Genomic DNA, 26,918 nt, shown 5'->3' with positions numbered 1-26,918 from the left:
TCGTAAATAAAAATCAGAAATCCTCGGCAGCGCACGTGCGAGGAGGTTTTATATTTTACAGCCGCAGAAGGTTCGTATAAATTCCGGCTGAGCTTTTAAAGCAGTTAGAAAAAATCGCCGTAGCCATAGCTCTCTATTTATAAACGTTCTCTCAACGTCCCGAGTCACGCGAAATCGCGCGCTTTCCTCGTTTCTCCTTTAAAGCGTCTTCATTTCCGTCCCATAGATGGAGTTTTTCGCCTGCCGAGAATTCCTACGACAAAATCCTGCCAACACCGGATGAGGAACGCGTTTTCCAACTCTTATCATTCTCGCTACTAGACAACGGGGAATTGTCTTTAAATATCTATTTTTGGATTTAAAAAAAAAAACGTGTAGACAATAAAATGTTTTTTTTTCTAAAAAAAAAAGGCTCTTCAAAGTATTTTGAGAAAATTCTCGAATATATCATTTTTTTTAACTTATATTTTTAAAAAAGTTTTTCTTCTTTGAAAATTATCTCTAGATATTCCGGAAAGAGGATAAGGGAGAATTATATACACCCTTCCTTTTTGGCATTTTTGACCCTTCACCTCCAATACACCCACACACGCCTCTTACCAAACCGGATCTGTTCTCCAAGAAGAAAACCCCTTCTATTTTCGCGAAACCCGGTTGGATCCCGACTTGAACCTGCGACTGAGCACTATTTTTTATCACTCACTAGTACGAAAGTATAGAATTTTGTAGGCTAGTCCACTGCCTTCTTCTAATTAGAGAAGGCAGTGGCTAGTCCCGTTTCCTCAATGATCATACTAAACCCCCAACTCTATTGCGAATGACGATTCCCGTCCGTTACGCTGGTCATCGCCTTGTACAGTCCGCAAAATACTGATCAAAATGATCTTCCACCAGCGAGTTATTAAATTTCAACGATCGCCTGGTTTCGCCGCCAAAACAAATGGCAAAAAAATTGAATAAATCGATACTCTACGCGGATACACACGAGGACTGGTGTCGTCATCAACCTTTAATCGAGTAAAAAAAGTAAAACTTTTGACGTCACATCCCGTACGCCATCGCGATTGGATGTTGGGAACCACGTGATCGTTCAGTGAAGCGCGTTTGGGCATTGGGAGTCGCGGCATTTTCTCGTCAGCGACGGAATGAGATACGCGCTATGCCTTCCTTTCCCGCTAAGCCTCGTCTCGCGACACGGCAACAAGTGGAATTTTTTTCTTTCTCGATCGGAGTCAAATTTTTAATTTGAGCGAGATATTTATCTCCGTAATATTCTCGGAACTACTCGACGACGCGTTTGTATCGGCTCTCCGGCGAGAGAAAGGAATCGGTCTAAGCCTAAGCGGAGGTCTCTCGGTTTGAGAAAAATACGTTTGATTTAAAGTGGCCGACGATCTAGCGGAAATCGCCAAGGACGACGCGTGCTCGCGCGTTTTTGCCCATCCCCTTTCGTAATCGGACGAAAGAAAATAAGCTATCGAATGTGGCCGTGATCTCGCGTCTGTACGGTCTGTTGGTCAACTCGCGGCGGGAGAAGGAGAGAGCCGTCGCCTGGAACGGAACGATTCGGAAAAACGCCAGGAATAACTTATTCATTCGTGAAAAGCCCGAAGGCTCCGACCGTATTTTGTCGTAAATTTCCGAATGAAAATGCCGTCGCTGGATTACTTGGACGAGAAAGGGGAGACTTTCGTGTCGGGGGCTTCTTTAGTGGAACAAATTCGGGCCGATTCGTTGAAGCCGCCCGTGCTTTTGGTCGACACTAGATCGGCCGTGGAATTTCGCCAAAACCGCGTGACCGCTTCGGTCAACATCAGTTTACCCGCTTCTCTGCTGATGCTCCGTCGACTCGCTAATGGCAAGTTACAAATCGCCAGTTTGATACGCGACGACGTTTGCCGACAAAAGTTCCTATCGCAATGGAAAACGCACACGATCGTTCTGTAAGACCATTTATATTATTATTATCGCCTTAGATACGCTATTATTGATGATGATTATTAATGTAAGGTACGACGCCGATTCCGAAGATCTCGGTTCGCGGATGGACCAAAGCGTACTATTGACGCTCTACCGTCGACTCGAACAAGATGGCTGCCAAAAAGTGGTTTGTTTACAAGGTAGGTTAATGACTTTTTATTCGCTTTTACAACAGTCACTACCCCGATCATTTCGTAATCTAAAAAGCGCGATTCATCGGGAACCGAACGCGCGTAACCTTCCCTTCGTACGTAAATCTCGTAGTTGTTGATGGGCGGGCAAACTGACGTATCCATTTACAAATTACCCTCGGTCATAGGCCTACGCTACCATCCAAAAGACTTACTATTATTCATTTTATAAACGTACGCGCTCTGGTATTAAATTTCACCGTTTTAGGGGTAATTCGATCGGCTATCGCTAGTAACAGCTACAATTTCGATTCGTATTTTCGCGTACGTTTAATTGGATAGTCCCACTGGCCTGTCAAAAATGCGCCATACGAGTGCAGCGAACAAATTTCTGAAAATGGCTCGCGATAGGTCTAATCGAAATTAATTCGATTGGTATTGGTAGTTGGGTACTTTGCGTCAGGCGCAGCTCGGGTCGTGGTAAAAATTTTCCTTATAATCCACGCTTTTCCACGAACCCAGCGTGCGTGGGTATCTCGCGTAGGTTTCCCCGCTTTAGCCGTTCGTAAACTCCGCGTTGCAACTTGGACAACCTACCCGTTAAACCTCCCATCGTATTATACTACGCGCGGGCCAGACGGCTGGTTTTATTAAGTTATTAAGCTGCGATAGACAACAATTGGAAAAGACAAGTTGTAATATAAAAATATTTAGGCCTTTTTTTGTAGAGTGGGAATATCGTTTTTTTCTTCTCCAATTTAAGGAGATAACGCGAACTGATTTTTCCCTGTTAAATTTATTTCAATGAAAGATAATTTCCCACTATTTAGTTAATTAACGTTTTGAAAAATACGAGATAAAAATATGTAAATTTTACAACGTGTTGAGAGGAGTCAGTGCCTTCATTACCTAACAGGTGTTTGGGAAATCTGTATATATATATCCCACTTAGATAATACTGAGATCTCTCTAATGAGCGCCACCTTGTGTCGGAAATTGCAAACGTCTTTTCCCACGAGTCGTCTAGCTTTTTGACGCTAGAACTTTTATCTTTGAGAAAAATGCCTTTAGCAATGAAATGTTTCAACCCACTTCCCCCCCCCCCTTCCACTTTTTTTTATATATTTTTGTCTAAACTCATTGATAGGCTTATATACCTTTACCGAAGTTAGCGACAAAATAAAAATCTAGCCTGAAATAATGATCGTTTATACTTGTATCATTTAAGAAATAATTAGACCCATGCTTGAAAAGGAGGAGGAGGAGGGGGGGGGGGTAGTTAACCCGTGGGCTGATACAAATCGAGTTTAGGGTATTTTTTTAGTCCTAAAATTTTTCAGACGCAAAATTTCGTTTGTCATATAACCGATTTTTTATAAATATTTTTACTAGCTATTTTTATTGACCCAAGATTCATTGATTCGAAACATCACAATGAGAGTGTAGTAACGATATCTTAGTTTTTATAGATAGGCTTTGTAGATATTACTGAAGACTGAAGTACATGGCTTTCGTAAATCGATAATTTTTAACCGATAAGAATTACGATCGTGTTTCTAGTACTATGTTTCGCCTTATAAATATATAAAACTAAAATATGGAATTTTAATCGTATTTTAGTTAAGTTTTTTTTTCTTTTAGTGAACAATAGTCTAATGTTATTTTTTCTTTGTACTTATCAGTACAGGCGGGTTATAGTTGAAACCCAACGCCCTACCTTCGGGATGTAAAAGGTCCCCCAGGCACCCCGACGTCTCGTGATTGTTAACTTGGTTCTCTCTGGCCCGGAGGGGGTTTAAAATGAATTTCGTATGTAATATTTTGTAGCGTAGAAGAGCTAAAAAATGGGGTTCTTTTTTGAAAGTGTTTTTGTCAAGAATTTTAGTTTTCCCCGTTTTCAAAATTATGTAAAACTTTGAACAATGCGGCGCGTTTTTTTTTCCAAGGCTTCTTAGAAGTCTTCAATTATCCCGCACGATAACAATTAAGTCAAAGGAAGTCGGCCATTTCTTTCTAGACAGGATGGTGGACCTCCCCCACCCGCTTTTCTATCCATTATTATACGTCTCTCGAAACGCGCTTTCGCTTGACAAAAGTTTGGTATCTCCGCGTCGCTTGAAATGTTTTCTGGGAGGGGGGCGGGGTGGAAAACGCGAAGAGGCTCCCCAAGATTTCCCTTTCTTCCCGGGCCAACCCTCCCCTTCTTCATTTCGATCCGCACGCCGAAACTCTACGTTCTTATTTTGGAAATCTTGTACATCTTTGGTACTCTCCATTCTTCTCGTAAGTTGATTATTTAAGAGTGGAAATACGATGGCGTTTCGAATTTGATTTTCGCCGTCACGCTCGCGTCAAACTCGGTGGAAATCGTCATCGTCTAATCCGTCGACGCGCTATTTTTAGTCCTAAAGGGAGCTGCCATTTTCGCGTCTCTTGTTTTAAGGTATTTTCGGCCCCGGTAAACGAATTTCCCCTTTCATTATGGCGGGAAGCGCGCGTGTTGTCATTTTCGCGTCACTATTTTCATCGGTAACCTATTGTTGGCCGTAAGACGACGCGTTTTCTCTCGTAGGCGCGGGGTCCGAGGCTTAGCGTCGGGGCGGAAATAAGCGTAGCCTTTACCCCTGTGTCGTCGGTTGACGAAAACGCGAGTACGCGCTGAAAATGAAGGCGGAAATAAAAGCGGGGAGCGCGAAATGTCGTGTCCCGTAGGCGGAGAGAGAACCATATTTGGAACCGACTCCGATGGCTCGCCGCCAAACGGAACACCCTTGCATTTTGCGCTACTTTTACTCGCAAAGATTTCTTTTATTATTATTGAATGGGCAGAGAGGGAAAAACGCTCATTCACGCTATTTTTTTTATCTTCTCATTGTACGTTTTTTTTGTTTTGTCATTAGGATTGTTTTCCGCGTAGGGTGATGTACCTATTCCACAACGGCGCGCTTTCTACACGGCCTTCAACTGGCTCGTCTCCGCGCTTAGATTGTGATACGACGTAACCTTATACTCCGTCGATTCACTAGGTTATTAACGTATATAGGATTAATGTCAGCTAATTGTTATCTCGTTTCGAAAGGAATGATAGATGGGGAAAAAATACGGGATTCAATTAATTTAATCCTTAGATATTTTACATCTGTATTCACACGTGTTCTTCTTCCTTCGGAAAATATTTATATTTATAGTTTCGTAGTCTGGAAATCGAGAATTTATTTTGGCCTTAAGGCTATAGGATGTATTATCGTGACGTCATCATCGCTGTAGTGGAAGGCTATTGTCATCCCCCTTTCCCCCATAACTATCTACCTTAGAGCAATGGCTGCCATCTTCTCGTGAATACCACCTATATCGAAAAAATCGTCTGTTAAACAGGGTTCGTACACGACCTGGAAAAGTCCAAGAAATTTAAAATGCTTTCAAAAAAAGTGTGGGAAAGGACATCGCACTTCTTCTATGGGATTTGGCTTTCGACCGATTTTTTTCAAATTGAAATACGTTGTTGGGCTTAATCAAAGGAGCAAAATTGTCCATCGCCATTTTTTCCTAGCTCCTATAGTTGGGCCAGTATCAGCGGTCAAAGGTGGACGAAACTTACGAGGAGAGTACCCGAGGTGTTTATTGCCGATTTTGTTCAAAGTCGGGCGTAATGTAGACCTATACGAGATATGAAATTTCCCAGAAGGAGATGTTGCACTACTCATTCGATTTGCCATGGCAATCGAAAATGTTTTTGATCACTTAACGGGATTTACGAAAGCTTTTCCATGGGCGCCATCATACGATGTCGGCACGCCTTCGTCACTGGCTGGCATTCCTTGTCGGTGCATGGAAGCCAATAGCTTCCACAACACTAGCCTCCAAAAAGGGGGCGGCTACCTTGTAAATCGCTTTATACAATTTTGCTCCTCTGATCAAGCCCAACAACATGTTTCAATTTGAAAAAAATTTGTCGAAAGCCAAATCCCATAGAAGAAGTGCGATGTCCTTTCAAATGGTTTCCAAAAGTCGGGGAAATTTAAAATTGTTTCAAATAAAATTCAGGGAAATTTAAAATTGTTTCAAATAAAATTCAGGGAAATTTAAAATTGTTTCAAATAAAATTCAGGGAAATTTAAAATTGTTTCAAATAAAATTCAGGGAAATTTAAAATTGTTTCAAATAAAATTCAGGGAAATGGAAATGGTTTCCAAAAAAGTCTGGGAAATTTAATATGATTTAAAAAAAGTGGGAAATTTAATATGGTTTAAAAAAAGTCGGGAAAATTTAATATGGTTAAAAAAAAGTCGGGGAAATTCAAAATGTTCCAAAAATTCTACGAATTGGGAAATGAATAGGTCGGGGAAATTCATTCCGAAAATTTCGTACGAACCATGTTAACACGCGTTGACTAGTTGTAAACGTAACTACCCCCAATTATCAAATTGATCGATCCACCGTAAATATGGAACTTAATACTCCCTTTAATTTTTAAAATATTTGTGTACTTGAAATAACAAAAATAAGTTTACATAATCATAACATTTCAGTATGTAACTTTAGCTAGGTATCCATTATCCTTTTAAACTGCGGAATTGTCGTTTTGTAATAAGATTGCTATTTGAAAATGCAGCAGTACGCGTTTCGTGTGAACTACAAACACTTAATTACAAATGTCGTATATTTTAATTTCCGGTTAGTACGAGGAGTCCGTTCATTTCACCTTTAAAAAAGGTGAAAAGTCGACCCGTGAATTTCCCAAATACCGACTGCAACTTCGAACCGGAAATGAATGATAGTAAGATATTTACATATCTCTCTCGGAAAGAATACTCTCTGTATCGCGCCTTGAAATTCTTCTTTGGCTCGCTCGTGATCGAGGCTCAATGACGCGGAATCTTTTGTCGCTGGCACTCCCTTCTAAAGCCAGTCCTCCGCAACTACGTAACGCTTCCGTCGTCGGCCTCGGAAGAGGCGGACTCGTTTCCGTTACGTAGTTACTTCGAACGAGTGGCGCCTTTTAAAAAAAGAATGTTGGGCTCCCAAAAGCCAGCCATCTTCTGCGGAACCGAGAGAAAAGGTCCGGGGATGTTATCAATAAGCTTCATCAAGTAGCAGTCTTGGCGGCGCCAATCGCTCTCTCTCTCGCTCTTAAAGCACGGCGTTATTTTTTAAGTTGATCCTCGCCACCCTAGAGTTTCCCCCTTCCTTCCTATCGAAGGCTTTTCCTGCGGGACTTCTTGACTCGAGTGGTTCAAGAGTTAACGAGGGGGGATGTATAAAAAAATAGCTTAATGGTGTTGTTTGAGATTAGCTGCCTTTCATTTACCCTGAAGTTTCCGCTTAATTTTTCAATGGAGGTTTTTTAAATTAACGAAATGTATGCAGGGTTCATACAAACTTGGAAATTAGTGAAAACCTAGAAATATCAGTGAAATTTATTTTAAGCAAAAAAGTCAGGGAAATTAAAATATGAGAAAATTATGTGCAATTTGTTTTAGTATTACTGAAATTATTACTTAGTATTGAATTCATACGTTCAATCTTGACTATATTATATTAGAAAGTGTAACAGTAATGCTTTTAACATTTTAGAGACTCCTATTGTTTTAAAAAGTACACCCGGAAAATATTCAAAACTACAGTTTTTAAAATTTCAAATATGGACCTATTTTTAAATTTTTTACGGTTGGCGAAAAATCTTGATTCCCCATTTAAAGAATTTCAAAATTACGGATGTTTTCGGTGGGCGAAAAATCTTTATTATCCCCTTTAAAACATTTGTAATTTGAAAATGTCAGATATGGTGCGAAATTTTTATTACGCATTTATTACGAAATATAAAATTTATATCATAATTTAGAATTTCCACATTGCTAAAAGCAAATATACCAGATTTCAAAATAAAACTAAAAAATTCTGGGAATAAATATTTTTCCTGCTTAGTTAAAATTGAAATATACCACAACACTAAAGTTGGGTTTTCTTACTTGATAGTATATTATTTTTACCGTCGTATGATTTACAAACTCGGCAACAATTTTACGATAATCGTAATATCGTTCCAGGTATTAAATGCCAAGAAACTTATTAATGGTTGCGTACTATTGTATCGCGTATGGAGAAAAAAAAATCTCAACGTAGGATGCTTGATTTTTTTATCGGTATAGGAGAGCCTATTAAGTTCAACTCGGGACCTGTTCTTGCCCGGAGGCACGTGCGTTGGATCGTAGGAATCTTTTGACAGGTTTTAACACTATTCGGGGGAGGGGGACCCCCGGGCTCGTACGAAAATGAAGTATACCTTACCGACACTACGGCCGTAAGCTACCGACTGCGGGAATTCACCATACTAGACGCGAATTCCATCCCGGTTCAGTTCTCACTGTCGGCTTACTATTTAGGCGTTTTTGGACCGCACCATCCCTCAGACCTTAGCGATGTCAGACGAAAATCGCTTTGGCGCGGGGGGGGAGTGCCTTCCCCCTGTTCAGCTGCGCTAGGGTGCGTTCATTCTCCGGGCGGAGGTCGAAGCGATGTTGGTGCACTTGGCGGGGACTGGGAAACAAAATCGCGTGTTGAGAGAGAGAAGGGTGGATGGGATCATTATGCCCAGAGAGAAGAACCCCTTTTCTGGTATCATGTGGCGGGGGGTGGGCCAGGCGATGGTGTTCGACAACAACACGTGCGCGCGGTTGTTTTTCTTTCGCGCTCGATGGTCGGGCGCGGAGGCAAATATGAGAGATCAGGGAAGGAGCCGTGTAGAAGCTATACAACGTTGACTGATGCGGAACGTTCTGATTGTACCACTACCCTACCCTACTCTCGCTTTAAAGAAAATCTCGAATGTTGACCTTTTATTTAGCGGCCAAATTTGATCTATTGTTATCTATTATATAGCGTTGTTTAGTACGCTTGTCACGGGGCTTCGTGCTCGGTTTAATTGTTGACAATAATTCTTCCGTTTCGTTTGTCATTGGCAGGAGGTTTCAACCGCTTCAGCGCCGATTTCCCGGAATGGTGCGAGTCCGGCGCGGATTTGGACAGTCCCCTGGACGCGTCTCTGCTGGGCCTGGAGACCCTGCGCATCACGCCTTCCAACTCTTCGCCGTCTTCTTCGTCGGCCACCTCGACGTCCAGCGGCAGCGAGTCGGAGTGCGACAGCGGGCTGCCCTTGCAGGTGGCGCCGGGGGGGCGGGGCGGCGGAGATCCCCCCTTCCCCGTCGAGATCGTCCCCTATCTCTTCTTGGGCAACGCGGAGAACGCCAGCGACTTCGGCGCCCTGGAAAGGCACCGCATTCAACACATCCTCAACGTCACCCCCGACTTGCCCAACGCCTTCGAGAAGAAGGGCTTGGCCATTCGCTACCTACAGATTCCGATCATGGACCATTGGTCCCAGAACTTGGCCGTCTTCTTCCCGCAAGCTATAGCCTTCATTGGTGAGTCAGTCAGACTTTTTTTTAAGCCTACTCTCTCAAATCGCTCCACCGTGATACCTAGGAGCAACATGCTCGTCACTGCCCACACAAGGAGAACGCAACGTGTCAAAAGTCGTGCATTTTCTCGCGTACAATTTTCATTGGCTGGACGCTTTAGCGCCTGCTGCCGTCGGAAGGGGAAAATTTGGTAATTGTCTTCCCCCCTCGTCCGGAAAACGCTCAGCGTAAAGGCTCGTCCAATGAAATTTGTACGCAACACTGCGTTAGCGTGTTAAAAGGCTAGCCGCGTTCTCCTTCTTATCCCCCTCACAGTTCAAAAGTAAACGTTAACAAAAAACCAAATCAGGCCGGCATTTCATTGGTGCTCTAAATCTGACTCTTTAGGAACGAGTTAGATGGCGCGAATTGGTTTGGGATGTCACTTAAAATTAAAATTTCCTAATGCAACCGAAAACGTATTTCAGAAATGATCAGTACTAACTACAAATACAATTTTCCATCTAGTCGGTCTTAAATTTAAAAAATATGTAGATTTTAAGACGAAAATCGCCAAAACCACTACATAAATGTTAACAATCCCGGCGAGGTATCATGTGTCTTTGTACCGCGATAAATCGCGCGAACACCGGAGGCGGCGGACACAGTACGTGGAACTAATACCGTCATCATTAACTTTACGAATGGTCTTGGTGTAATTCTCCATTGAACGATATAAAGCTTAATTTACGATCCTCGTGCCCAACTCTTAATCGGGGTATTTAAAGGGCCGCGGAAACATTTGGAAAACTGCGCCCAAATTCCGGGTAGCTCCTCCGTTTCCGTACCTCCTCATTCGCTATTGGAATTTTCTTAAGTCTAAATTTGAGCGTTTTTACGGCCCTTTAAATTTAACGCGGTATTTAAACAGTCGAGTCTTCCTAAATAAGAATCTCGGGTTGGTCGGGGCAGACCTCCGCGAAGGGGAGACCCTGGAAGAAGCGTTTCTTTTGACTCCGCGGTTCGGCCGCTTCCTGCCTCCCCGCGCCGAGGCCAATTTTCTCAAAGCGCGCGTCCGGTTGTTATTGGCTTCTTTTTCGTCTGCCAAGAGTGGCTCATTCTTCTCCGCTCCATCCGGATATCCGGCTTACGTATTTGCCGCCACGCGTTGGATGGCTGCCTCCGCCGACGACGATTGTTTATAAGGCAGCGGCGCCTAGAAATATTCTTGGTCACGGTAAAGGTACTCTTCCCCTCGCCGGCGACTCATTCCTATTCTCGGAAACCCCAAATTGCCCCTTTCCGCGTATACCCATTCACTAAGATCTTACCCGCCTCGACGCCGACATCCCGCCTTTTCATTGATACTCGACGGAGATTTCTGTTAATATTCTGTCTGGGTGGAGTGAAGAAGCCAGTGGCTGTTCCGTCAACTCTTCCCATTCCATTTTTAACTAATTATATTCATCGGCTCGACTACGATATTAAAAATTGCCCCCAGATACGATTCTCTACGGGTGAATCTTCATTCTTCATTGGACGTTCGTTGCCAGCCTGGATTTCTTCGTTTAGGTTCACGTCGGAAATAAGCGCCTTTTTGATGGATCTAATTTGTCTATTGACCCTATTTACAGTTCTCAAAATAGACCCGAATTTAGCTGAATAAGAACTACTCCTTTCATTAATTCACCGATTAAAAAAAACGGCAATTTTCGTTATATTCAGTCTCTTTCACGGTTGCGACACGTCAGTGAAAAGTCGGGGAATTTAAAAATGGGCCTAAAATAGTCGGGGAATTTAAAAATGGGCCTAAAATAGTCGGGGAATTTAAAAAGGGCCTAAAATAGTCGGGGAATTTAAAAAGGGCCTAAAATAGTCGGGGAATTTAAAAAGGGCCTAAAATAGTCGGGGAATTTAAAAAGGGCCTAAAATAGTCGGGGAATTTAAAAAGGGCCTAAAATAGTCGGGGAATTTAAAAAGGGCCTAAAAGTCTGGGAATTTAAAAAGGGCCTAAAAGTCGGGGAATTTAAAAATGGGCCTAAAATAGTCGGGGAATTTAAAAATGGGCCTAAAATAGTCGGGGAATTTAAAAATGGGCCTAAAATAGTCGGGGAATTTAAAAATGGGCCTAAAATAGTAGGGGAATTTAAAAATGGGCCTAAAATAGTCGGGGGATTTAAAAATGGCCCTAAAAAGTCAGGGGATTTAAATATGGGCCTAAAAAGTCTGGGGATTTAAATATGGGCCTAAAAAGTCGGGGGATTTAAATATGGGCCTAAAAAGTCGGGGGATATAAAAATGGGCCCTAAAAGTCGGGGAATTTAAAAAATTGGTCCTATAAAGTCGGGAAATTTTAAAATTGGCCCTAAAAGTCAGACAAACGTCAGGGAATTAAATTTTATCGTGTCACTTTTTGAAGGTAATTTTACTCTAGATCTTTGACAAATTCTGTGATTATCATTTATTTTCTTGAAAGTTTGGCTAATTTTTTCAACAATTAACTTTTTTTAAGTCCATTTAAATGTAGTAACTTCTGATTAAAGTAAGTCGGGGAAAACAGGGAATAGTCAGAGAATTTGAATCTCAATTTTGTGGCAACCATGTCTTGAATCGTAATTCAAAATTGTTTTAACACGGCAGAAACCATAGTAGGTAATACAAATTAGATTCCAGAGATAACTAACATTTTTACCCATCGTAGAATAAAATTATCAATTATTGTTTGGTCTTATTTAAATTTGACATCCAGCAGTCGTAAAATTAGGCTAGCGAAAACAAAAATGCAACTACTTTTTAGCTTCTAAATTTGAATAAGTTTTCCGTTCCCCGAAAAGAAAAATAAAGTGAGAGAAGTTATTTAGACTGGAGCCGGTGTGTCTCTGCTCTGGGGGCAACTACATTACCTAGTCAAGTACATAGACACTAGAAAAAAAATGCTGGGATTTTTTTTTCTTCAATTTGGATTGAATATTGTTATTAAGTACACGTTAAAACCGGTGAGGCTCTAATTTCGGTATCGTGAGCGACCACCACCCCCCTACTTCCCATCCCCCTCGGGAAGGTAACTTACAAAAATAAGGACATCTGTAGATTTAAAATACCAGCTACTGGCTTGAGAGACTTGGAAGGAGCGTGTACGCGCGGTCTTGAGAGAGTCATTCAGTGTTTCTGTTCGCCATTCAATAAAATGCGGCAACGGAGACCTTCAAGCACGACCCGGATTCCAATCTTTCTTTTTAGATCGATCGTGTCCCCCCCCCCCCCCCCTCTCGTAATGTAGCGCGATTGTGCCCGAATGGTTTTGGATCTTTCATTACAATATTAGAGAGAAGCGACTACTTGTTTTATTTATAGTCAACGTAGTGATAAACATCGTGATTGTTTTGACGACATTATAATAATAGTAAAATTTTAATCCGCTAGGCTATAATAATCAAGGCACCACCTTAGGCCTAAGTCATCGAGCGACTTTTGAAGCCATTAATTCAGGTGGCCGGGTGCCCTGCATGCCAACCGAGCCAACAGCTACCTACACTTAAGCCGCGTTCACACCATAAATCGCTTCGTTTAGATAACTAGTTTTCGAATCCAACGTGAGAAATCGCTTCGTGTTGGTTCGGGAAGCAACTCGTCCAAGTTGGTTCGCTTAGAATCGCTTTCAAAACGACAAGGCGGGGAACTAAAATTGCTCGGATTTTCAAAAATAATGGGAATAAAATTCTAAATAATGTCAAATAATATTACTGTATGTATTATAAACATGATTAACCAATTTTTTTTGGGATACATTTTAATATTTTCAAAATCCTGGTCATAATTTGAAATGACGTTACCGGGGTGAAGCGATTTCGCACGTGTGAACCAAGAACTATCGTCGGCGGTCAAAACTGGCATTCAAACTGACCTAAACTGGGTTTAAAGCTCTAGTGTGACCCTGGCTTAATCTCGCGAAGGGTGTCGAAACCCAGCTTCCTTATTGACCGTCATTACCCTCAGGGCCGTTTTATCCAAGCGCCTACGATAAGTTACGAGTATAAAAATATTGAATAAAATAAATTATTCCTAAAAATAGGGCCTACAATTGTCTTAGTGCCCAGGGCCTACGGAGGTCTTAAAACGGTATTGATTGTTGTTAAGACAAACGTACATAAAATTTAAATTTTCAGAATCTCCCACCGATTATTAATTAGCAGGAATCCAAACCTCTACTTGGAATGCCTATCGCGGCAGATTTTAGTCTCGATGTGGCTGACGGTTTTTTTGACGTCACTATGTTAAACAACTACGTGATGGGATTTTTATCTCGTAGGTGGGGCCAAAGCCGTCAGAGTGATCTTGCCAAACGGCAGGATAAGCATTCCAAGTAGAGAAATGGATTCCTGTTAATAGTAATAGAATAACATGTTTAATGCGCACATCAACAGTACAGACCTTCAATGTAATACACAGAAATTGGACAATATTTCGAAATTCTTATTTAGAAAAAATAAAATCAGCTACCGTCATCTAGCGACTTTCAATGATTTCAAATCGGGTGACCGGGTTCTATTACGTAGGAGGGTGGTGACAAGCCCTTCATGCCACGCGAACCAACAAGTTTTTAATTCTTAATCTGAAATTAGTCTTAAAAAAATGGTTTCCTCGGCGTAACCATTTTGTGATTTTATTACCGCTCGCGAGAAGAGTTATGAAAGAGGCAAATATTGGCCCAAACGGGATCAATGCCACGTTTTCGGAGATGTTTTCGGTGAACAAAAACGTGTAAAGTCGAAGCTAATTTCAATTTTCTAACGTCTCATCCGCGGGGACAACCGGGGATAGCCGTACTTCGGTTGATGCGTAAGGATCTCCCATTACCCGATTTTCAAAATACCCCCCCTTTTGGCAACAGTCCCGTCGTATTTGTACAGTAACACCCTTGGGGTACATTATATATCGACCCTTACTTCCCTTACTAAATAGTTCCCCGGCGCAACGGATTGGATTTGGAAATATTATATAAGTGTGAAATCCTTTGGGCATTCTGTTTTGGGCTCTATTAACGGGGACATTCGTAAATTACTTAAAGTTATAAAATACTTCTCAATAATACACCCTCGTAGCAAACAGTAACACTCAATCCTCTTAATATTATTTCGTAACTTTTAATTCCAATTAAAATCAACCTTATTTCTATCCGCGGAGTGGTTAGCACTTTCACCTCGCAGAAAGAGGAGCCGGGTTCGATCCCCACTTGTGGCACTTGGTGAAAACTCGGAACAACTCTTACCGCGTTGATTTTGAAAGTTCTCTCCCCACCGCTTACTGGGGTTTTCACTCGAGCTCTTCTGTTTCCCCTTTCCATAAAAACTTGTTGAGTTTAACGGTAATAGTTTGTGTAGGGAGCTGTTGGTTCGCGTGGCGTGGTGGTCTTACGCCGTATAACCCGGCCACTTGAATGAACGGCTTTAAAAGTCGCTCGATGACTTCGGCCTAAGGTGGTGCCTTCCTTATTACTTTATTTAGACAATTTCTTATATTTTCCTTAATTTGCCTATGGTGTTCCTATATTTTCCTTAATTTGCCTATGGTGTTCCTATATTTTCCTTTATTTGCCTATGGTGTTTCCTATATTTTCCTTTATTTGCCTATGGTGTTTCCTATATTTTCCTTTATTTGCCTATGGTGTTTCCTATATTTTCCTTTATTTTATCTATTTTGTATCCTATATTTTCTTATAATTCTCGTTAAAATTTCCTATTTTTCCTATAAATATCCCTGGTCACCCAGCTTTAGACAAATAGCAATACATAAGGAAGATAATATTTGTTTTGCGACTAACTTAAAATATTTGATAATTTAGATTCTGGTATGAAATTGAGACGTAACGTAATATTTGGTAACGTAGCTTAGATACAAATCCTACCTTCCGCCTTATCGCGTTAACTAATTTATGAATAATGTTATTTATGTTACAATTTACTAGAAAATGACCCGTAGAATATTTTTTGTATTAGAGGAATTTGAAAAAAAAAATAATAAAACGTCACCGTAGAGCTGTAATAACCTTAATTGAAATTTTGAAACATACCGCAATATTTTAACATAATTTGGCGTTTACCAATATTATATTTTTATAAATCTCCAATACATTTTGTAAAATATTCTGACAAGTTCAAAGGGTCTTTTCTTGATATTTAATCGGGGATGGTTTTCCCAGGAAACATTCGGTATTTGGCTTCACTTTCTCCGCTCTAACCTCTGTTCTCCCCCAAAGTTACGATAATCTGTCGGACCGATGTCGGAAATGGCTCAAACTAGCGATCCTCGCCCGATTTCCGGTTCTCTGTCGGGCCGAGCTCCGTCTCCTAAAAAGCGCAATATGGCAGGCGTATGGGCCTTCACAAAATATCTTTTCCCTGTTACCGGAAACTCCACTACGTTGCTCTTTACGACTGTTATTTTCCTTTTACCAAAAATATTAGATTTTCCTGTTCTTAAATTTCGTTGGTAAAATTATTTTGCCACTGTAAAGATTTATTTTATTAATACGACCTACTGGTATGGTTAAAAAAAACAAGATGTCACGGACATTAAATGTAATATTTAAAATATTAAATTTAAATTCGAACAAATTTCCAATCATCTTGTACATTAACTTGATCAAACCAAGAATTTTTCGAGTTACCTGATTTTTAAAATACAGTAACGAACACGTTAATTTGAATTAATCTTTAGACAAAGCGAATTTTTCGAGTTACCTGATTTTGGAAATAAAGTAACGAACACGTTAATTTGAATTAATCTTTAGACAAAGCGAATTTTTCGAGTTACCTGATTTTGGAAATAAAGTAGCGAACGCCCTAATTTGAATTAAATTTTAGACAAAGCGAATTTTTCGAGTTACCTGATTTTGGAAATAAAGTAGCGAACGCCCTAATTTGAATTAAATTTTAGACAAACCGAACGAGTTAGATGGCGCCTGTATCAATGGGACCGAAATTCAAATATGACCATAGTGCGTACGCGGGTTGGTTGGGTCCCGCGAATTGGCCAGAAATCGCATTTAAAATTAAAATTTCTGAATACAACCGAAATCGTATTTCAGAAATGATCAGTACTAACAAAATATATAATTTTCAACAAAGTCGGTCTTAATTTTAAAAAATTATGTAGATTTAAATTGAAAGATCGGCCTAAATCACTAAAATGGGCAAATGACCCACTTCTGGGCCTTGATCTAACAAATTTTAAGAATGCCGGTGGGGGAATGATATTTCCAATTGATTGACGTGTGATGGTACCTCTAACGTACCGCGAAACTAATAAATCGCTTAGGATTGTGTGTAAAAACCCTATAGTTTGTTATATTACTGTCGTTCTGTATAATTCGCGGCGTGGACAAAATTCTTGTCGCGTACTTTTGATGTTTAATGTAATCAAAAGTTCAGTTTTCTAGGCGTACTTTGGCCTTCCGCTATTTCCTATATCGCCCCCCCCCCCTCCTTGGCGCGTGCTACGTGATAAGTTTCCAACTCCCTTCTAGACTCTTCAGAAGGTCGTCTATAGGATCCCTTTACTAGAGATACATTTACGCGCTTCGGAATCGAATATTGTTTAAAATCATCTTTTTAACTTCATCCCCAGTCTAGATATAAAGAGCGACGAGGCTCTTGTTTCCGACACTGTCGTTGCCGCTCGGTGAATACGCCGCGCCACAAGCTCCGAATGGAACGCCGCGAAACGTTGATAACTTGATATCTTCTTACCGGGTCTAGATAGAAATTGAATTTAGGCGTCGGTTCAACCGGTATTAGTGCTCTATATTATCATGCCAGTGGCTCACCGCTGGTATTAGTCAAGGGGGGCGGGGGTATAGTATTTTAAATCTAAAGTTTATTAAAAAATTTGGAGTTACAATTTTTGTAGTGACCGCTACTACAGTATCGGGGTTCGTACGGAACCTGGATAAGGTGGGGTGGCGGAGTGGTTAGCACTTTCGCCTCGCAGCAAGAGGAGCCGGGTTCAATCCCAGCTTGTAGCGCTGGGTGAAAACTCGGGAACAACTCCTTCGGCGCTGAGTTTGCAAGCTCTCTCCCCGGTTTAAGGGATTTTCCCCCGAGATCTTCGGTTTCCCCTTTCCATAAAAACTTGTCGAGTTTAACGGTAATAGTTAGTGTAGGGAGCATGAAGGGCTGGCCACCACCCTCCTACGCGTTGTAACCCGGCCACCTGAATTAATGGCTTTAAAAGTCGCTTGATGACTTAGGCCTAAGGTTGTGCCTTGGGTATTAGCCTAGCTGATTATTATTAAGTCATAGATTTCAAATTTGGTGAAAAAGTCAAGGATTTTCTTATAGTCAACAAACTTTGCATCGCGGAGAAAATGGTCTCTTCTCTCGCGCACCTACGTTAACATGAAATGATGAAAATTAGCAGGAATATTACCATAAAGGTCAGGGATTTGAAAACCGAAAATTTCGTACGAATCCATGTCATCGACGCTTTGAAGTACAGTTACTGTACTTTAAAGCTTCGATAAAATGAATTCGAAACCGTGTTTATTAGTAATTTTCCGACACCGCGAAATGGGAAAACAAAGGGACTGAAAATAACCTGACACTCTCCACCTTTAGTCATGGTCTAATCAAATGTTGATTAGTTCCGTGCTCTAGCGAAGGGCTTGTGTATAAAGTCTAATCCGCTTTTTTTAGGTAGTTAAAAGAATTAATGCCTTTCAAAAATGTAAATTTTTCCGCCACTAGGTTAAAAGGGAGTGTCCAAAAAGCGTCTGCTAAGTGCTAACCCGCTATACGGACTTGTTTGTCAACGTAACTAGCGCCAGTCGTCCCTAGCTTCTTTTAACAGGCCGGAAGGCAGGCAAGGCTGCCAGATTTCGATAGATCGAAAACGGCCAACTCTCAAATGTTTTCGTCTTCAAAACCAAAATTTTGCGGCGTAGATATCGACTAAGACTAGAGCTCGGCGAAACAGCTAAATTAACCGCTAAAGTTTTCATTAACCATAAAAATTACGATTAACTGTTTATCCGTGGATATTATCCACGTGTATATAGCAATTTAACATGTAAAATAATCGGGGTTTTTTCGGATAATTTTCTTTTGTGGATAAAAATAAATAAAGTGATTATTTCTTATCCAAACGCCGAGCTCTAACTAAGACTATATAAATAAATAATAATCAGCTAGGCTAATACCCAAGGCACCACCTCAGACCCAAGTCATCGAGTGACGTATAATGCCATTAAACAGGTGGCCGGGGTACAAAGCGTAGGAGGATGGTGAAAAGACCTGCATGGCACGCTATTCTGTCAGGGTGACCATACTTCCTATATTTTATAATTTTTCCTATATTTCAATGCTTTCCCTTATTTTCGTATACTTAAACTATTTTTCCTATAATTAGATATTTTGTATTTCGCTCGGTTTTTTCAAATTTCCCGCCGGCCTAATTCGCTTTTCGTAATGCAGATGGCACTCAATGTACTAAATCCCTTTGATAAAATGTAAACGGCTTCTCTAAACAACTGCACTGAACGGAATTAAGAATATCGTCGTCTGCTTAAAAGAAGTTCCTTTTATATTAACACAAATTTAAATTTTATTTACTCAAATTTTCCTATATTATCAAAGATAATACTCCTATATTCTCCTATAAATAGACTGTTGAATTTCCTATATTCCTATAAATTTTTTGAGGTTTTTCAGTGGTCACCCTGTTCTGTCTATTTTAGTATCATCGTTGTAACAGGTAGAATTTCGCTAAACAACAAAACCTCGGGATTTTTTACGGGTCAATTTGATTGAGTCTCGATTCGAATGTGATTAAACGTCTCGCGTGTATATTATGTAGAAATCTACAATCTTTACCGAACGCGTTAGACACGTGATAGTCGACTTGAAAGTGAAACCAGTTTGTGTTTTTGGCAAACTTCAACGTGTATTTCCTGGGTGTTCTTTACGAAAAGAGGAAGAGAAGGGGGCGAGAACAGGGTGCCTTTCCGACCCCCCTTCTCAATCGCGCCCCTTTGACGAAAAGTAGCGGAGTATAATGAAGAAAGTCGATTTTGATTAGTATATTATCAGGTCGTCATCACCCGGTTCTCCCTTATTAGAGTCGTTTAACCCTAGCTACTCGCGGGAAATACTGATTCGTACTATTAAGAGCCCCCCCCCCCCCCCCTCGGCATCTATAATAAACCGGAATTGATAATCTCAATGACGGAAAAAACGTCAGTGTACGGACATACCGGAGTTTACTGACGCTGTTTCGATTTCTTTTTTCTTTTAATGATCGTGTTTTATTTTTTAATGATAGGCGACACACCCCTCCCTGGCCCCCAATTAGATCTCGTATATTTGGGAATATTGTTCGGAGCCTTAGGCCTAGAAATGTAATATTTATGAAGCGGGTCTGTATTGTGTCCGCGTCGGGATGGGCTGTCGGGAAACCTATTTCATTTGTGGCTACCGCGTTTCCAAGCTTCGTTTCGTATTTAAAATTAGGGATGTGTGGAAACTAGCCTCCCGATGCTGGCCGATCGAAACGGTGCGCGAGGCTCGGTTTCCGCTTAGCATATTCTACGAGGTCCCGTGACTAATCAAAAAAACGTTGTCAGTTTCTCGCGTACCATTGCTGTACGTGACACTCGTTAGCTTACGTTATATTAGAACAATAGAACTACCTTATTAAGTTTACGATTTTAATAAATATTTTTATAAAATAAAATAAAATAACGATAAAGTAAAAAATGTTGCCTCTGACGTCACAGCCTCTTACTTTTACAAGTCTACGAGCGCGCGCTACAGTCGCCAGAGGAATATAGGTTTTTCTAGCGCGCGTGCAAATCCAGGGGGCCTATTCTGTAAATATTCGAAATCGAATTTTCAAATCGAAAATTAGATTTCGAACTTCGAGATCTCGACGAATGGTATTCGGTAAAGATTTCGAATAAGCATAAATCAATGTAAATTGTCGAAGTTGATCTCGACATGGTATAGGGTATCGAGATCGAATTCCCATTCGATTTCTTACAGAATCGCCCCCCAGGGTTCGTTTACGACCTGAAATACCTGGTAAACTCAGGGAATATGAAAATGATTATAAAAGGTCAGGGAAAAGTCGTGGAATTTGATAATTTTAAAATGACCCCCAAAAAATCCGGCAAATAATTTTTTGAAAGATGTATTAAAAATACATATTTTTAAAGATTTTACCTCAAATCATTCATTTATTCTACAAAACGCGTCAAGGAAAACCTGGAAATGTCATGTAATTTAATTCCGGAAAATTGGTACGAACCCTGAAATCGGAAGAATATACTAATAAAGCTGTCTCTTGTGACATAAAGGGAATATAAACTACGAAGCAACCTTTATGGAAGACCCCTTCGATTTTTCAAATTTCCCTGTACAGTGGTGCCAAACATTTTTAAAGCCAAAGGCAAGAGCCGCCAGAGCTGCAAACATTGGTGTTCCACACCAAATACCTGAGGTTATATTCCCTTTAAGAGCAACATATTCTATTTTTGTTCTTTTTATTGATTTTATTTCATAGAAACATGTATTCTGGTGAAGAAAAACGTAGTCGTGGTTTTTAAATTTTACACAAAATTGTAAATTAAAATTTTTAAATTTCGAAACATTTCTTTAATCTATTTTTTAAATTAGTTAATTTTTTTGAAGAGATTTAAGAAATTTTTAGAAATTTCTTTCCAATTGTGTAATAATTATAATTTCAATTGAAAGATATTTTAAGAAATTTATGAATCGTTCCGAAATTTATGAAATTTCACTTTCCATATTATTCGTTAAAATATATTTTATAATTACTTTTAATTAATAAATTACCAGTATTTTAAAAAAGACGTTAGAATCTTTAACGAAATTTTTAATTTTCTGATTTTATATTACGTCAAAATTATAATTTCAGTTGAAAGAAGTGATTTAATATTTAATATTTAATTATTTAGATCGTATGTAAAAAAGTACGCGAATCATTTCGCATATTATAAATTTAAATGCAAAAAACTAAAATTTCTGTTGAAAACAAGGATTTGGTCGTAAAATTATAATGTCGATAATTTCTATTCCATTAAATAATTATTTTTGCGTAACCAAAAATATCCGTCACAACGATTCGGTAAAACCAGATATTTGGTCGATTCAGTCGCGCACCCCGCAACACGTGTAAGCGGGAATGACACCCAAGGAAAATATTTAAAAAAAAATGTGGAAAAAATGGCAAGTGCAACCATCCGCTGTCAAGCGTGTAAATTAATCAGATTGACTCTCCGTCGGCGGTCGTTCGCTTTTCCCAAATGAATTCGATTTTCCACCTGTTACATCATGAATCGAACGATGACAGAGAACAGCGTGTCGAACGTGGGAAAAACTAACGTCGTTAAAAATTGGCGACACGCTGTTGAAAAAGGAGGGGGGTTGATGACGCGTTGCTTGAATCCGGGGCGGGGGGGGGGGGGACCACTGGCCGCCAATTAGTAGTCGGGCGGCGGCAGGAACAAATTGCTAATGGAAATCGTTTTAATTATTAAAAGCAAGGAGTTCAAATAACGTAATCTACATTGTCTACGAGCTGTAACAATAGGGAAGTTATTTGTAGTGTACGCCCCATAGTGTCGCCAGGGCAGTATTAAGGCGTGTGCCATGGCACAGGGGGCTAGTCTTCAAAATAAATGTTTTTTCAATTTGTTTTAATATTATTTAAATATTTTTTTGAAGTTTAATTGTAATGTTTATCTCGGGACTAAAACAAGTCATACAAATTCTACTTCGCACAGGGGCCCTCAATAGTGTTAATCTGACCCCGTGTGTCGGTGCTAGGAATGGTTTGGTTAGGAAGGCGATATAAGTGGGGCCCATTTTTTTACTTCCAAACGTTAGCGTAATAATTATTAAAATCAATCGATTTAGACGTTCTTTGTAGTTAATTTTAGTAGGAATTTAAAAAATATTTCTAAAAGGTTTGAATTAATTTTAATTTATTAGGTGGGATTTGGGGGGCGTAGTCCTTAGGCTACCCCCTAGATCCCGGGTTGCCTCTAAATATCTTTTAATACGTTTCGGCGTGAGTGTATAATATTGTTACATAAGCGTGACACTTACTATTCTTCACGTGCAAAGGTTTTACTGAGAGCTTTTCACAAAACAGACTCCATTACGGGGTTCGTTGCCGTTTTGCGTCCGCTTGCTAACGCGTCACACGTAGCCTTTCACAGCGCCTCGCTAGGGGGAGATTTTCTTCTCGTGAGGACGTCACCCCGTTACTAGCTCTCAGTAAAATATTCCCCAAAGTGACAAACTTACGGATCGATATTATAGACTTATGGTTTCGGTCTTCGTACGCCAGTGTCGTAAGTTTCATTTCCCCCCCCCCCCCCACGCACCTTTGACATTTCTACATTTCGCGCGCTGCTCAAAGTGCAAAGGGCAAGGCTTGGAAATTCGTGTTTATGTTTATACAGTAAACGCGATTGCGTTATTAAGATAGCGTACGGGCGATGCCGATTGTATAACTCACGGGGGGGGGGGGGGGGTGAAGTCTATATATAACGCCTATTCAATGTCGGTATTGTGGCTGTAGTATATTTGGATCGCGTAAGCTTTCCCTAAAATTTGCAAACCTTTCGATAGCAGCGTCCTCAGCATCCATAAATTCCTGACGTCTGACATTCGCGCTTTATATAGAAAGGTATCGGGGGTTCCTCCGACGCGAAAAAGGTGAAGCGGGCAATCAATAATATAAAATCTTGCCGACCCCCCCCCCCCTACACGAGCAACCTTTTTTGGTGGAGGGTGGCCGTCCTTTTTTTAACAATCACCTCGACCTTTATCGCGACCCCGCCATGATTTCGCCCGAAGAAGCGAGAGAGAAAGGAACTGGTGGTTCCTTCCTCGGCCACCAGGTGGACGGATCTTCCAACTATTTTTCAGCGTGGGAAAGTGTCCCATTTCCATTGTGCATTTTCGGGGTCTCCCTCCCCAAAAATTCCTTTCACTCCAGCTGGTAAGCACCTCTCTGGCTGCGGAGTATTGTTAGCGGGAAGCCCCCCTTCTCTCATCCTGGGCTTCGTGTTCTCCGCTCTGGGTCCCTTCCGAGTAAATTGCGCGTTATGAAAAAGTGGCTCCGTTCCTCCGTGTTTAACAGGCCTATTTATTCGCCCCCTGTATTTCTATATATATATACTCGTATATTTGATTGTTGCGAATTTAAAGTGATTACGAAGACTGTCTCGCTCGGGAGGAATTTGCTTGAGTTCTTTTGATTGGGCGTTGGATCGCGCGGTGTACGGGTTGGTCTTGGTCGTGGTGTTTAGCCTTAAAGTACATTATTTATTCCTATCATGTTGGGAATTGGTCTCAACATTCGATTAAAAGTAATTCGAAACAAATACATTTTTCAATTTGGATTTTTTTAATATTGAAATCCTCTGTTTTCGACTCTGGTTCATTCACTACAAGAATGAAATACGGTAGAAAGTAAATAGAAGTTTATATATTTTATACCAGATACGTATCCGTCGGTATCCGGATATTGCGGTGTACGACAATTTGGTGTAGCCATCTTAGTGGGAGGACCTTTCGGTGCGAGACAATTCGGTGCAATAACTCGTAAATATTTTGTACACCTGATTACTGATTTTCGTAAAACAATCGGTGATTACCAATGATTGCTCGTAAGTTTTCGATGATTTCCAGTGACTACTCGACAATTTCCGGTAATAATTTTAAGTTAATTCCCGTGATTACCTATGTTTTGTACACCTGATTACTTAAGTGACTATACTGTAAGTCGCTGTTACCTTCTTGCACTACCAAAGGCGGGGATTTTTCGTTCTCCACCGGAAGTATAGTCCGTTAATTAAAGTGATCTATGCGAAATAGTATTAGATTTGAGTTAGGTGAAATTTGTCTGCCACTATTATGAAGTAAGAGCTTAAAAAAAATATTTTCACTTAAAAATTAGTTTAAGTAACATCGTGACGTAAGCACACCTCAACCACCGTTATTCGTAATAATATCCGCTTCTACATTATGGCAACCCTGTTTTGAAAGATTTTTTAACTATGGACTAACGATTGGACAAAAATCGGCAAATGTTTCTGCGTAAATGAACATGATTTTTCTGCACAAGTCGCGAGAATTTATTTGTGGGTGCTCTTATTTGAAAATTGCGCCCGACACTTATTACTTTTGGTAAGTAGTATCACGGTGGTTTATTTAGAGCCTGTTGCGTAAGTATGTTTGTCTAGGATTTGCCAATATAAATTTTATGGTCGAATCCTCTCCAAGCGTATTTTTTAAACAGGCCATTAGTCTCTTATTCGCTTAAGCCAACACTTTAAAAAAATGTCAAAAACGCGACTAATTTTGGGTTTATTTTCTGAAATAGACGAAGCCCGTCAAAGGCGTCAAGGCGTGCTGGTGCACTGTCTGGCCGGGGTCAGTCGCAGCGTGACGGTCACGTTGGCCTACCTGATGCGGACTCTGCGGCTCCCTCTCAACGACGCCTACGAGCTGGTCCGAAGGCGCAAGGCCAACATCTCGCCGAATTTCCACTTCCTCGGCCAACTTCTCGACTACGAGGGTCAACTAAGGCTGACCCCGGCGAGCGGGCCGGGAGGAGCGACCACATTGGTGGCCCACCAGTCGCCGTCGCCGCTGTTCGGAGACAGTCCCGCGAGGCCAATGGGCGCCGCGCCTTCCTCTTCCACGGCGGTCTTGGACGTCCCGGGCGCCCTGACCTACGGCACCTTCCCCTGCGCCTGCCCCAACACCTGCCCCTGCTCCTGCAACGCCCGGCGGGGAGGCGACAGGGCGGGCGGCGGCTCCGGAGTCTCGACGGCCACCTCGTCGCTGGCCACCACCCCGATGTCGGCGCCGCCCTGCCCTTGCACGACCAGGACGTCGGCGCTCTACTTCACCTCGCCCGCCCACGCCACCCCGGACTCGGGAATCGACGTTGACCGTTGGACAGAATGACCCTAAGGATGAGCCCGTCTAGTCTCTTTTAACGCGTGCCGCCGTTCGGAACGCTTCGACCCCAAATCGTTCGCCGCCAATTGACCCTCGAATCTTTAACAGTCGCGAGAAAGTGTTCCCAAAATGGATATTCTCGTTCTCGCCTCCGCGTATTCGTGTTGTACCTACAAAATGGTGACTTTGTTTTTATCGAATCTTAGGATTAGTTCGACGTCACGCGTTGACGACGAAAGTAACTTAACATTTTTCGTCAAGAAAGTATACGCGAAATTCCTTATCCACGTTCGAAATTTTTAAAAGAAACTTCGATTCGAATTTTATTTTATTTCCCACAATATTTTTGCGATCAAATTTTAATCATTTTACGGAGTGTTTTTAATATTTCGCGCGGGGGGGGGGGGGGTCCGTGTTTATTTATAGTACGGGTTTTTGAAATGTTTTAAAACTGATTCATCTGGTTCGCGATTTCGTATTCTTTCGTCATTTTTTTATCCCGTAAAGGGCTCTATAACCTGACATTTTTGACGAAGGCTTTCAGTTATATCTCCCACCCTGATCCGAAGTATCAGCTAACCCGAGAGGCAACTTTAACTGAAGGGTTTTGAGGAATTTAACGTGCCAAAATATTAGGGTTTAATATAATTTTGTATTTTTTATTGATCTCAAGATTTCTTATAAGAAAAAATTGTTGCCCAGCCCCTCCACGTGAACGTGCAATTTTAATAAACTCGCGTTTGAGCCATAGTAAGAAACATACTACAAATTGGTATTAATCCTTTTTTTAAAAAATCGCGTTGTTGAAAATTGATCGTAATTTGGAATTTTTACCCCAAACCCTTATAAATGTTTTAAAGTAATATAATATGAAATTGTTTTAAAGACTCCATTTGCAAACGTTTTGTTGCGCCGTGAAATGTTAATACGATGACGAAATGTTTATGGCTATAATTCATGTTACGATTAAAAACCTAAATTTGATTTCTTTCGCTGTTCTTAAACGACATGACCTTTGATCCTCATTCTCCTTATCTTGTTGTATCATATTTTTTTAGAAAATAAAGTTATTAAATTACTCGCTAGCCTTAGTGTAGGGATAAAAAAATATAGGAGTATTGATAGTATTAATACTCCTAAATATTAAACTGTTTAAAAATAATATTCTGGCGTTATCGCGCCTGTAACGCGATATAAGGGTTTTTAAAAATAAAAAATGTTACAGAGGGGGAGGAAAAATATTAATAAATATTATTATATTTAATTAATATTTAAAATATTAATGAAATGGCGTGCCTTTTTCTTTGTCTGGTAAGAAGAAAATATTGAAACTGAGGTGGAATGATGGTTGATTTACAATTTCAGCCTGTTTTAAGGCTTAAAAATTGAGATAATTTATCAGACATTTATTATAC

At 40.6% G+C, this 26,918-nt stretch overlaps 1 protein-coding gene across 1 annotated transcript; it reads left to right on the top strand.

The window, feature by feature from the left end:
* The first annotated feature begins 513 nt into the window (after positions 1-513).
* Positions 514-26,495, top strand: LOC149940942 (dual specificity protein phosphatase 6-like). The gene is made up of 4 exons (XM_090179941.1): positions 514-1,943; positions 2,011-2,120; positions 9,074-9,532; positions 24,920-26,495. Exons 1-4 carry the CDS (start codon positions 1,645-1,647, stop codon positions 25,507-25,509), a joined length of 1,458 nt encoding a protein of 485 aa, XP_090036067.1. The 5' UTR covers positions 514-1,644; the 3' UTR covers positions 25,510-26,495.
* Positions 26,496-26,918: the final 423 nt, after the last annotated feature.

The sequence above is a fragment of the Leiobunum rupestre genome, chromosome 6 (assembly GCF_980474605.1).
Source record: "Leiobunum rupestre chromosome 6, qqLeiRupe1.1.hap1, whole genome shotgun sequence".
Lineage (NCBI taxonomy): Eukaryota > Metazoa > Arthropoda > Arachnida > Opiliones > Sclerosomatidae > Leiobunum > Leiobunum rupestre.
The sequence above is the reverse complement of the archived record's forward strand: the minus strand, read 5'-3'. Positions and strand labels throughout refer to the sequence as shown.

Bases quoted from the DNA above. Each gene is read 5' to 3' on its own strand.
- LOC149940942 (XM_090179941.1), top strand. From the start codon at position 1,645: ATGAAAATGCCGTCGCTGGATTACTTGGACGAGAAAGGGGAGACTTTC. The intron at 2,121-9,073 runs GTAGGTTAATGA...TGTCATTGGCAG, and splicing joins AAAAGTGGTTTGTTTACAAG to GAGGTTTCAACCGCTTCAGC. The intron at 9,533-24,919 runs GTGAGTCAGTCA...TTTCTGAAATAG, and splicing joins GCAAGCTATAGCCTTCATTG to ACGAAGCCCGTCAAAGGCGT.